Here is a 12,925-nt window from a genome sequence, read left to right on the forward strand (position 1 = left end):
TTCAATTTACGTTTGTGCTCATGCAACCCGTCCTGTAGATCTGCAAAAGTTTCACCTCTAAGATGACTTAGTTCTAGCATTAATAGTCTTTGGTTCTCCTAAATCTCCCACTCTTCATAGACTCCTTCTTCTTAAATTTCATCATCATAATCTATTTCATCATCTGACCATATATAATCAAAGTTGTCTATGATGCTTGCTAAACTAATTTCAATGGTCACTGTTGCAGTTCTTTTTGCAGAGGGGTGTATTGAGATTTCTTAAAGAGCAAAGAAGTGTTATTAATGTTAAACAAATAAGAATAAACTAAAGATCGTATCTATAATTTAGATATTTCCTAACTATTTTATTAGAATGCAAAAATCAAAATCAATTTAGTGACATTGCCTCACCGGCAATGACACTAACAACTTGACCACCTCCAGACGTACCGATATCCAGAGTAAAAATCCTACAAAAAAATATGTTAAAAGGGAGATATTCACAAGTATATGGGTCAGGATAAAATATAGTTACAACGGAATAGGTGAGCACCCCGAGGATCATAGCCAAGAGAGGCTAGCACTAAACTAATCTTAACCTAAACAAAAATAGAACTAATTAGTACTTTAATTAAATTATATTATGACTAAACATAAAAATAGATTTTTCAATAACTAAATAAATAATATAATATAAATAGAAAAACTTGGAAGATTTGCTATGGAAACTTAGATAGATCTGGGCAAGGGTGATTAGCTCGATTCAGGAATCCTAATTAACTATATCTTTGGGGTTCCTTGTTCAGTCAACTAGTCAATACCCTAGCAGGATCTTTCGATATTCTAAAAGAACAATGAGTCAGCAGTAACTACTTATCTCTTGACCCCACAGTCCAGACCGGTTCAGGGCTAAAGTGTTCGCGGATAGGCCATACCAATTTTGGGTTAATTATCACCTAAATGACTTCTTAGGGTCGTCAAGCCTATGGTTTATGTTCTTCCTCTCCCAAATAGTTGATCCGTTAAGAGAGCCCTACAAAAGAGTTAATTAATCATACCTCCACTTACTAACACCCCATAAAAGAATTACTTCCTCATGGATCTCATAAACATGATAAACATGATATATAAAATAGACATGAATAACGAATCAAGAGAATAAGGTTTAAAAGAAGCTTGAATTGTATTTAAAGATAATGTTGAATCCACAGAGAGTTTGATTGAGTTCCACAGATCAGATCTCCCAATGAAAGAAAATAACAAAACTAGAATTAAACCTAAAACCTAAGAAAAGAGAAAACTAAAGACTAAAACTATGAAGAAAATTATACAATACAAAAAGTCGTCCATAACATGTGTTAAATAAGCCCATTTATAAACTAACAGTGGTTGTCGTCCTTAACGCTAGGTCAGCTGCCGCTCTCGTGCTTAATGTTTGATTGTGCGAACCAAAAAGCCTCTGGCTCGTGATTATTTCTAGTACAGAGTCGATGTTGCAACACTCCAGATCCTATGTCGCGACATCAAAGGCAATATGCTCATTCTTCAAGAATTCTTCAGGGTTGTGTCGCGACACCTAAGGCAGTCTTGAAATTCTTATATTCTACTCCCTATGTTGTGACATCCAACTCTTCGTGTTGCAACACAGGGACCAATATTAAGTTAGCTCACCTTTTAATCTTCTCCTGCACACTCACAAAGCATATTAGCTCACCCTTAGGCCTCATTCGGCCCCTAAGGTCAATAAAAGACTCAAAATACACATTTTATTGAATTTAACTAAAATAATAAAAACTTAACTAATACCTAACTAAAGTGCTTGTATTCAAGCTCCTCAAATGCGAAAACTAGTTTAATCTGATACACTGAATTACAAGTGATCACCTTGTCACACGGCCATGTGTCCCCTGTTTACACTTTTTACTTAATTTTTGTAAAAGTTTCAAATTAGTCTAGATTAGCTCCTAGGTTGATTTAATACTTTTGTATACTCGATTAAGGCTCGATTATGATTGATTATCATTGAATGATTGCAATTATATTATATTATGAATTGTTTGATCAATTATGTCGATATAGTGGATAATGTTGATATTTTACAATTCTAATACCTTATAACTTGGGTCAGGTGACCAGATCAGGTATAGGGTGTTACATATTTGGACAAGTTAGAGCTAAAAACATGAAGACCAATTCAGTTGAAATTGAAGACTTGATGATTGGTTACTTGCGGAACAGGTTAAGTCACTTTCTATGATTGAAGACTTAGGATTACACTGAGACTCTTATGGAATTATTATTCTATTATGTCTTTTTAGTTTTACTTTATAGAAAAGTGATTAGATTATAACTCTTATGTAAGCAAAACTTAAAGTAATATATAAACTTAAGTTTTATGTAGGTTAAAAAGTAACTAAGAGACTGAGAGATTAAGAGAGTACAAATATGTTCAAATTCGGAACGTTTTATGTGTGCATTGTTTCTGTAACCAATCAAGAGGCTCTCTTGAGTTCGAAAACTAAGCTGTCAAGGGGAAAGCTTAGTGGGAGAGTGATCTAACCTTTGTACAACGATGAGATTGCTAAATTGGTGAGTCTTAGAACAATGTTAGGACTTAAACCATTGGTTGTACTATGAGAAAGATAGTGGATCATTGCTCTGTGCAATGCCCCACAGACGTAGGCTAAGGTCGAATTGTGTAAACAATCTCGGTGTTCATCTTTACATTTTCACACTTTTAATTTCGTGGTTGAAACTGTGGCCACGGTTCCAAGCAATATTTTACCCACAATTTCTTGTTTGGAAAGCAAGTATCCCTCATTTCTTCATTTTTCATATTTACTCTTTCATATATGTAATTTATAATTTTATTAAAAATACAATATATTTATAATATTTCAAGTTCTTAATAAAGGAAGAGTAAATGTAATATATATTAAATATATATTTTATCAAACAAAACATATTTTGATTACACAAATATGCTAAAATGAATTATTATATGTAAAACTAAAATGAAACGGTTTGAATCTTTTGATTCATCGTGATTTCCATATATTTTATAATTGAAAAAAAAACCGTTACTATTATCTATACTGTTAATAAAACCTTCACTAAGTTAATGTCACGAGTGAGTTAATGTCACGGGTTAATCAAGACTAATAAAATTAGAAAATTATGAAAATGTACTTTTATAATTAAAATAAGTTATATTATTCGAGGGTATTGCAGTGGTTTCATTTTAACAAAAATCAAGAAAAATATGCATATGGTGAGATTCAAACCTGCACAAAGTGATTAGCAAAACCTTAAATTTACCACTTAACCAAACTTTATTTTATTATTTTTCATACTATTTTTTAATATGCATGATTTAACATCTCCACCAGTTGTATATCTATACTATTAATAAAAACTTCGACTCACAATTCTTGATAAAATCATGATAAATAATTGTCGTGCATTTAGTATTGATTATGTGATCTATTTAGGTGTTAAAATTTTGTTTTACAAGTAATTTAATCTAATTTTTTATTTTAATATCGTACATATTTTAGTGTTATTATGATTAATTAGTTTCAAATCATCTGTTTCATTTTTTATTTTATTTTATTTTTAAATATATATTTATCATCTAAATTTGTGGTTTCAGACGCTGATTAATTTCTAATGCAGTAACGTAAAGATTTAAGAAAATATATTAAAAAATCCATTAGTGCTTGAACTGAAGCAAATCCTTTCATTGTGCACAGGCTAATTAAGAGTGGAAGATGGAAGCAAAGCCAAAAATTGAAGTCTTACATTGCGAAAGAATAAATTTCCAAGTGTCAAATAGCTCTTAACAATGGGAGAAAAAAAAATTTTACTGCCAGCGTTACACAGGAATTATAAAAACCTGTAGCTTCTATTTGTCTGTGTTCCTATTTTCTTTATACAAAGCTTCTAAAAGGGCACTACCTAGTGCAGTGGTTTGTTGGGGAATTGCTTTAATGGTAAATTATGAAAGAGCAGTAACATATAGTGAACTAATACTACCCGTAAACGAATAATAAAGTAAAACGATGACCGAATGCCAGTATACCCGCTTCATAAATTCGTAAGCTTAATGTCTCGAAGCAGATACCTTCTTTGCAAGCTGCTTATCTTGCTGCCTTTTCAGATGGTCCTGAGCAGTCGCATTGACAATCTTCACAAAGAAGTTCATAAGCATAAGCCACACAATAGTGTTCCAGATCGAAGCAAATGAAAAATCCCACTTCTCCTGCAGAAGAGATTTGAAATCTATTTTACAGAGTCGTTTTAGAAGACTAAAATGGATATATATTTTTTACTGATTCAAGGGGTACCTTGGCATTTGAAGGGACAGGATGTGGGGCAGATAAGTACTTTTCCTTAACGGCATGAAGTTTTTCTGTGAGTGTGGGCAAGTAAGAATCAAATCCAGGAATGAGGCTACTGAGAACCCAGATCAGTTCATTCTCTATCCAGTCCAGAAGTTGATTATTACAGACAGAGATAATAAAAACCGTCTGCAGGGAAGGAACCAAATAGATACTAATAAGATGCTCGCAAAAAATTAGGATAATTTAACTTTATTGGTACAATTAACACACACAAGTTTGTTTTTGTCAGATAGTTGTCAATTCCACCTGAATCTTTTCAGAGTGGTGACATTCTCGTTAACACTGTAATCAAAAGTAAAACAATGAATTTATAATAAGACCTTCAACTCCATGGGTAGAAACAACTTGATTCAGTAGAAATAAAACAGTGAAAGGGAAACGAGGCTCTGCTTGTATGGTAAACACAAAGAAAACATCACAAACCTGTATGTGAGTTTTAATAATTGCCTTCCCAACCAAAGTTGCAAGAAAGAACTTCCAAAACGGAATCCCAAATTGTCCACACATGATGCCAGCAAGGTCAAATAAAGGATTCGGGACCTGAAACATGGTTCAGTCCATCAGCAGGTTTACATGGTAAAATCAATCAACAATGGCATAAATAGCATTTATAAACTGTGAACTCATATGGTCTTAAATGGAAATAACTAATGAGACTTGGTGTTCAAATGCCATTCAAGTTTCTCCACTAGACTCTCAACATAATGCAACACTTCGTAATTAGCTTGTTGAAATTATCCCATGAAATTTATTTTATCAACAAAATTTTATATCTTGAGACAGATTATATATAGTATCTTTTAAAATACAAAATTTATAAAATAAACAAACAGCACCGTACAACAAAATATAGATAAAGTGTACAAGATATTAAGGCTTAATTATTGCTCAAGTGTACAAGATATTAAGCAATGCCATTCAAATGCAACACTTCAACATAATGCAACACTTCGTAATTAGCTTGCTGAAATTTTCACATGAAATTTATTTTATCAACAAAACTTTATATCCTGGGACAGATTATATAGTATCTTTTAAAATACAAAATTTCTCCATTACAAGAGCTGCTATTTATAGACTTGAGATTATTGCTTAAGTTTCATATACTCCATTTCGTAAGCATTTTTATTATTCTTTTTAAGTTTACGTCTGATGTATTCTTAGTATTTGACCGTTCTCAAAAAATTGTAATTTTTATCAGTTGGTACTTACATATTGTTTCCGATTCTTAGACAAAGCTAGTATACAAGATATTAAAGCTTAATTCTAGAACAAGATTTGATTTCTTTTATTTCTTTTCTCTTTTAGACTGCGTAAGCATGTATAGAAAGGCACACCATAAAGTTGATTATAACACACATTTTCTCATTTCTTCTATCTGTTAACTTGGTATACAGAGCCTATCTTTATTTTTTTTTAAAATATTAAAATCTTTTTTGTCAATTTTTGTTTCTTCTCTAGTGCCTTTTTTATTTTAGCGTCACCTAGTGTGGGTGAGCAATCTTGTTGGGACCTTAGTTTTTCTAATATTCAAATAGATTCTTAAACTACATGTTTTGTCATCATGTACTATTCCTTATTTGAATAACTGACTAGACAGACCTTTGAATAGTAGTCCGGGCTTACAAGACCGCCTAAGTGCAATGTATTGTTGGAATTTTTTATTTTGATCTTCATGATGTGTTAGTCAGTTAGCAAACGATCCTCAAGTCATGTTTTAATCCACCCTCAATGATGTTAATCCACCCTCAATGATGTTGATTGAATCTGGAAAGAAGGACGAGTAAGGAATGACAATCTCATCTTAAAGGCATCCTTTTCCTTTTACTTTGAGACCAAGCTAACTGATTTACTTACATATGAAGGAAATTATGTAATAACTATTGAAGATATTTCAAGAGATAAATTTAGCCTTTTATTAAGAGTTTTAAACTTATCAAAATGTTGCTTCAAAGCTCTTGTGTCAGCTTATAAAAGGTTGCAGGTGATTTCTGTGTTCGATTTAAAGTAATGATGTCCAAGAAGAAAGGTCATTTTATCTCACATCCATCTTCGGTGATTAAAGCTTCAAATTCATACAATGATAATGATGTTCGTTTTAATAGCCTAGAGGATGCTTTTAAGTATATGTTGAAGAAAATGGAAGTGTTGTGCAAATTGAATAATTCTTTGAGAGAAGTTGTAATTCTCAAAGGGGAAAAAAGAAACACCCAATACTATTGTCAAAGAGAAAGATGGTGTAATTATTGATCTTAGAAAAGATTAACGAGATACTTGATAGGACTATCAAGAAAAATGATGAAACAATTGCTAAAACTAATGCAACTTTGAAAGCAAATGAGCAAGATTTAAATGATGCCAAAGCCATTATCAAAAAATATGAAATCCAAAGTGATGAGATCTCTGATGTTGGAAGACCCAAGCTTGGTTGTAATGAACCTGATAAGAAACCTATATCTCCTACGAATTTGGTTAAATTTAAAGAAATGATTGCTACTGATCTACTTTAATTTGATATGTCAAATTAGGCTCTCTCGAGCACTTAATGAGCTTGTTGTCAAGTAGTTTACTAGTCTTTTTAATGTTTTTTTTATTGATTCTTAGATTTTAGTGTTAATGATAGTTTTTCTTACATTTTACCTCTTTTGAGACCCAAATTCACAAAACTATGTTATTAGGAGTCTAAAGGTGGATTTGAACTTGTTTAGGGAGATGACTAAGGTCAAACATCAAGGAGGACCTCAACAATTGTGGGGGTCACGACACAAGTGCATGTGTGTCATGACATTGACCCTCCATCACCTCAAGGAAGTGAACTTCAACGAAAACCCAACTTGGAGTAACCTGTGGTGTCGCGACACCAAGCCTCAATTACAAGCCCTCGAGGTCGCAACTCCAAACCAATTGTTGAAGTGAAGGAACCCAATGCCTACTGTCGTCGAGGTTACGACACCAGTAAGACTGTGTCGCAACACCAAGTGCCTCAAGCCAAGCTCGTGTCTGCTTACATGGATGTCACGACACCAAAACCTGGGTGTTGCAATACTGAAGTTTGACAGGTGAAAAAAAAACTTCAAGGGTAATTTTGTGTTCAAACTCAACTAAAGTCATATTATTTTCTTTCAATGTATTTTTGTTAATGCTAGGGTTAGGGAATCTCATGTATTTAAGACATCTTTATGTCACAACTAATAGAGGGGATCTTTATCATCTTTTTGTGAACATCTTTTATTCCCTCACCATTTTTCACTTTCTGGGTTTTTCCTTTCTTAGCTTAATAGTTATTTCTGCTATTTTATTTTGGGTTTTTCTTTAAAATATTTGATTCATATACATATTGCTAGTTATCAAAAGTACAAAAATATTAACTTGTGATGTGGATTTGTCAACATTCTTGTCATTATTTTCATCAAAAACATGTTCAAGAGTCTTTAAGCATTTTTAACCCCTTGTCTTTTTGTGGTTAATTAATAAATCATTTAAGCATGAAATTGGCTAGACTTTGTATTTTGATTATGAGTAGAAACTAAATTTTATAGTTGTTGGTTGATTGAAATATTACATGATTAATTTTAGGGTCAAGGACTAAATTGAAAAAAATACACTAAATTGAATAGGCTTAAAAATCTTGAATTGATAACTTTATGTGAACAATTAGATAGGTGGGACCGAGAGGAGATCCTATTGTAAACTAATTTGATTGTCCTAATTTAGTTTAGTGAGGTTGAGAGATAAACTAAATTAAATTGTCTAATTAGGTAAAATGGTGACCAAGAGTTTAAATTGAACCAATTAGGAGTTTGAGAAATTTAAACCCCTGCTCCAAGAATTATTTAGAAGCATGGGTATCAATCGACCACTCTATCATATAGAAATGATATTTTTATACTTTTGACTGTTGTTCAATTTAGTCCTCTTAGGTATAGTTTAGCTTAATTAACCTTGAAGTATGAATTTTCATAATATAGCACTTAGTTACTAGCTATCTAGACTTCTTAATTGCATGCTTGAGCGTTGTCATTTATCTTATCACCCAATCTCTCTTGGGTTCGGTCCTTGGAATACTCGAAATTTTTTATTGTAACACTTATAAATATTACAATTGACCTGTCACACTTGTAGTAAAAGTCACTTTTAAATCCTTATATTTTGTGTTAATTCTCTACTCAGCGTATGTACACCATGGCACGGTCAAGTTGTTGGCGCCATTGCTAAAGAGATGTATGTGTGATGAGTTGAATTATTTTAGGTTTTGCCTTCTTTTCTAGGAAGATAATTAGTGAAAGCTAGGTTTATAGATGCAATGTTTTATTTTGTGTTAATGAAAATCTTCAATATTTCTTTGTTGTTAATGTTTTCAATCAAGGAAAACAATAGTTATAACTGGCCAGAAGATCAATTTACATCTGATGAGAATAGGATTTCTATGTCTAGCTTAGACTATGATGACAATTATGGGAGATAAGGATATGAGTCTTCTTACGATTTTTATGGTTACACGTCTGAAATCGATAGTTACCATCGAGGGTGATTAGATAGTGTGTCAACATATGATTCATATTCTCAGTATTCAAATCGGATGGGGAATTGTATGGTGAAGAGTATATATTTAAGACCCATATCTTATAACTCATGTTGGTATGCTTGAGGATAGCATGCCTTCATGTCATGACATGATAAGGACTATGAAAGATAAATTGTCATTAATGATAGAAACTCTTCAACTTTAAGAAAGTGTGCAAGTTTAGGTGGAAGAGTTCGTTGAATCAAATGCTTTTGAGCTTGAAGAGGCGGTCACCTGTATTATTGTTGGTCATGAAAACTCAAAGGTTGATTTTCAACAATAGTTAGAAATTGGAGTGACTTGCGCAAGGTTGGATAACATGGATAAAGTCTCCAACTCCATTGACGTAGAGGTAGAGGTAGGAGTAGATATAATTTTAGATGAAAAAGTCATTGAGCTTAAACCAATGTTAAGTGAAAATGTAGAGTTGTCGATGCATTTTCTAACAATTTTTGAAGAAGATCAAACTCAAGGGATAACTAAGGATATATGTGAGTATATGAGTTTTCAACTAGATGAGGGAGATAAGGTTCAAGTAATGCACTATTCGAAAGAATTTGAGTTTGTGATTCCTGAATCGATCATTCCTCATAAGGTGATATGGAGTTGGCTTGGTTTTGGTGCGAGGTGTCTAATGATGTAAATGTCTTGTTAGTTGAAGATAAAATGTATGCAAATTGTTTGATCAACCAGGTGATATGCATCTTACCAATCATGAACAACCATCGGGAGGACTCCGTAGAAGTTCTTCTTCGGTGGCAAGACTCATTGCCTGAGAAAAATTTTTCTTTTGAACTCTTATGCATGGTTTTTTATTAATTTGTTCAATAAGATAGTTTCGTTATTTTGGTAATTTTGTTAGATTTTTGCAATTCATATTTTTAATATTAGGTTTTCAACAATTTTCATGTAAACAAGGATTTTGAGTTTGATTATTGAAAACTAAATAAGTCTCATATGTACTATTTTCAATGTCGCAACATTCACCTAGAAATATTGCGACACCAAAGGCAGTAAGGCCATGAGGATTTTACATGTTCATTGTTGCGACATCTATGACAGTCTCGCATTTGAAGCTTGAGGCAAAAAAATAAGGTCAGTATCACGGCATCGTGCTAGTAAAGTCGTAACACTATGGACAGATTGCACTTAGTGTCGCGACACCAGGAGTGAGTGTCGTGACATTGTTCTCAAGTATCACAAAATACCCATTTTAAAGTGGCGACTCGATTAGTGTTTGACACTGAAACAACCTTTTTTACCTTATTTACTTCATTTTATTTCAGGTTTTTATCTTTTAAACTACCAAAAAGCTTTCCCTTTTTGCTCGTTCTAGGGTTTCAAAAACTCAATTCTTTTTAAATATGCACTAACTTTTTATCTTCTTTCTTTCTCAATTTTTTGTATTCCATTTCAAGTTGGAAACAAGAAGCAAAAAAGTGGTGTCCAATGTTCGTCTTCATCTTCAACAACTATCAAGGTTAAGGGCTTCAATCTCCTCACTTTAGAGTATTTTAATATATTTTTGAAAAATCTGTATGTTGCATGATTGCTTTGGGTTATTTTACACTTTTCTTATAATTTGTTAAATGCCTATAATGTTTTATATTAGAGTTGGTGTTTGCATGTATATTTTAAATAGTTGAATATTGCTCAATGATTGGTTTGAAATTGATAATTAAGGTTAGTTTATTTGAATATTTTTTTAAACACCGAGAAATTTTGCTTGCTCAAACCTTAAAGGAAATTGGTGACAGGAATCCAAAAGGAACAAAAAGGACTAAATCCCAACTAGAAACCCTTCGTCTTCGGGGTATAACAAGGAAAATTTTAGTAACAGAGAGGCCAAAAAAATTTTCTTGTAACTTCAAGGCAAAATGTTCATACTTGAACTTGGACTTAATCCGGCCTCCTCTTTTTGTAATGAAATTTGGGAATTAGTCCAGTACTACAAGCAGTACGATTTTTGCCTCATTTTGAAGAAACCCGTGATCATTCCCAATGTATTAGAATTTTATTCTAATTTGAAATAAACGAAAAGCGATAAAGTGTTTGTTTGGAATAAGAAAGTTGGCATATCTCATAATTCTATTTGTAAACTTTATGGTGTTCCATATTTTGAACATGATGATGTTTGAAATGGATTTGAATTATTTTACTAATGTTGATATGGATACCATAATGAATTTTCTAACGAAAAATATGAGAGAATGGAAACGAATGTCATATTTAGATTTTCATTTATCTTTTCATCAGTCAATAATGTTTTCAAATGAGAAAATGTGAATGCAACTAATTTGTACTCGGGTAGGCCCAGTACTAAACACTAACACTATCAACGTCTTTCAAGTTGCGTTGCTTTACTCTATTTTGCAGAGAAAGAGAATTTCCTTAGGGAAATGGATTCACGAATACATGCGTAAGTGTGTTTTTGAAGCTAAATTTGGTATATATTTCCCACACTTGGTCATGGATTTATGTCTTAAAGTCGGGGTAAAAATGGAGCCACCTGAACAGTTTCATAAATCCACGAAAGGAATTATTAGTGACACCATTCTTGGACAGTATTGAAAATTGCAACATAAGCAAATTCAAGAGTGGGACCAACGTCAAAAGAAAAAGATGGAAGTACCAACTTCTTTACCAAGGAAGAAATCTACAAGGAAAAATCTATAGAAAAAAAAGAGCAAATATGCTAGTAAATAAAATACTAGAAAAAAATAGGCCAAAAATCAATTTTTATCAGTTGTAACAAAAAATAAAACTTCATAGAAGTCAAAATATGAAGAAATATATATGCTTAGATACTTTTTTCTATGGATAGATATATAATTGATAGACGAAGGATTGTAAAGATCAATTAGTGAGGTTTTGAGACGATACAATAAATAAGAATTGCTTATTTATGTCATGATATGAGATAAAAATTAGGAATCAACTTATGTAATAGAGTCGGTCCCCTAAGTTATTGAGCAACGATGTAGCATCAGATCCTAAAGACAGAATCTTTTAAAATATAACAGTGTAACTACTTTTTCCTTTGAGATAGGTAAAAAGAAGAATGAAAAACATGTTTATTACTATTATGGAAAGGCCAAAAATATTAGATCTCATTGACACAAGTTACGGAATGATCAAATAAGAAGAAAAACAAGGCATATTCAATCTAAAGTTGCAATAGTTGATAGAACAATACCTAGAAAGTAACATATAGAACAAGGGTAAAAGAAAATTCGTTTTCCATTATTTTAGGAAAAAAGGCACTTTACACCTTACTGTTTTAAGATGATAAAAGATTGGAAGAAGTTCATGTCTATTGCAAAACATGTTCCAACAGCAAGTGCACTAGGTAGAATGTAACGAAGAAAAATTTGTGTGAGAAAAGATCAACCACATCTGAGCTATGAAGATCAACAAGTTATTGATGTTTAAGTGAAACATGAGGTTGCAACTTATGTTGATCATATTGAGGCTATTTCAAATATCAAGCACACTCCATTACATGAAAAAGGTACTTGTTGTTCCATGAGCTAAAATCCTATTATTAAAAATGTTCCAGCTTATCTCTTTGAATAAATTTGAGGCAAACGAGCAAGGGAAGCATAGATTAATGGGAAGTACGTTTGTTTATTTTGGTATGGTATGGTATGGTTTGGTTTGGTTTATGCCTTGGAGATGATTTTACTTGCTAGTTGATTTTATTTAAAGTTGGTTTGAGGTTCATTAATACTATTTTGGAAGAAGAGGTTGAACTAAAACAAACATGGATGTTCAAACAGAGACTAGAATAGAACATAAGAGAACATGAGAAAAGAAGGTAGCGATAAATGTTTTTGAAAATTTGGCTATTAATTGTTGCTCTTGTTGGTTAGCTATTGTAGTGATTATGCACTTTGTAAATATTTTTTTACATATTTCCACTTAGTACTGTTAACCTAAAGTTTGGTTAACTAATTGAAGTTAGTTTAGAGGTTGAC

General features: G+C 32.2%; 1 protein-coding gene across 1 annotated transcript in view; it reads right to left on the reverse strand.

Annotated features, from left to right (window-relative positions):
* Positions 1-3,887: 3,887 nt before the first annotated feature.
* LOC105777406 (vacuole membrane protein KMS1) overlaps positions 3,888-12,925 on the reverse strand; it is a 30,836-nt gene continuing 21,798 nt past the window's right edge. Inside the window, exons 5-7 of the mRNA XM_052621861.1 lie at positions 4,808-4,924; positions 4,328-4,510; positions 3,888-4,239 (exon numbers count right to left, since the gene is read on the reverse strand). Coding sequence (XP_052477821.1) covers positions 4,084-4,239; positions 4,328-4,510; positions 4,808-4,924 — 456 coding nt within the window. The 3' untranslated portion in view covers positions 3,888-4,083. The remainder of the gene's footprint in view (positions 4,240-4,327; positions 4,511-4,807; positions 4,925-12,925) is intronic.

Source organism: Gossypium raimondii, chromosome 10, assembly GCF_025698545.1.
Source record: "Gossypium raimondii isolate GPD5lz chromosome 10, ASM2569854v1, whole genome shotgun sequence".
NCBI lineage: Eukaryota > Viridiplantae > Streptophyta > Magnoliopsida > Malvales > Malvaceae > Gossypium > Gossypium raimondii.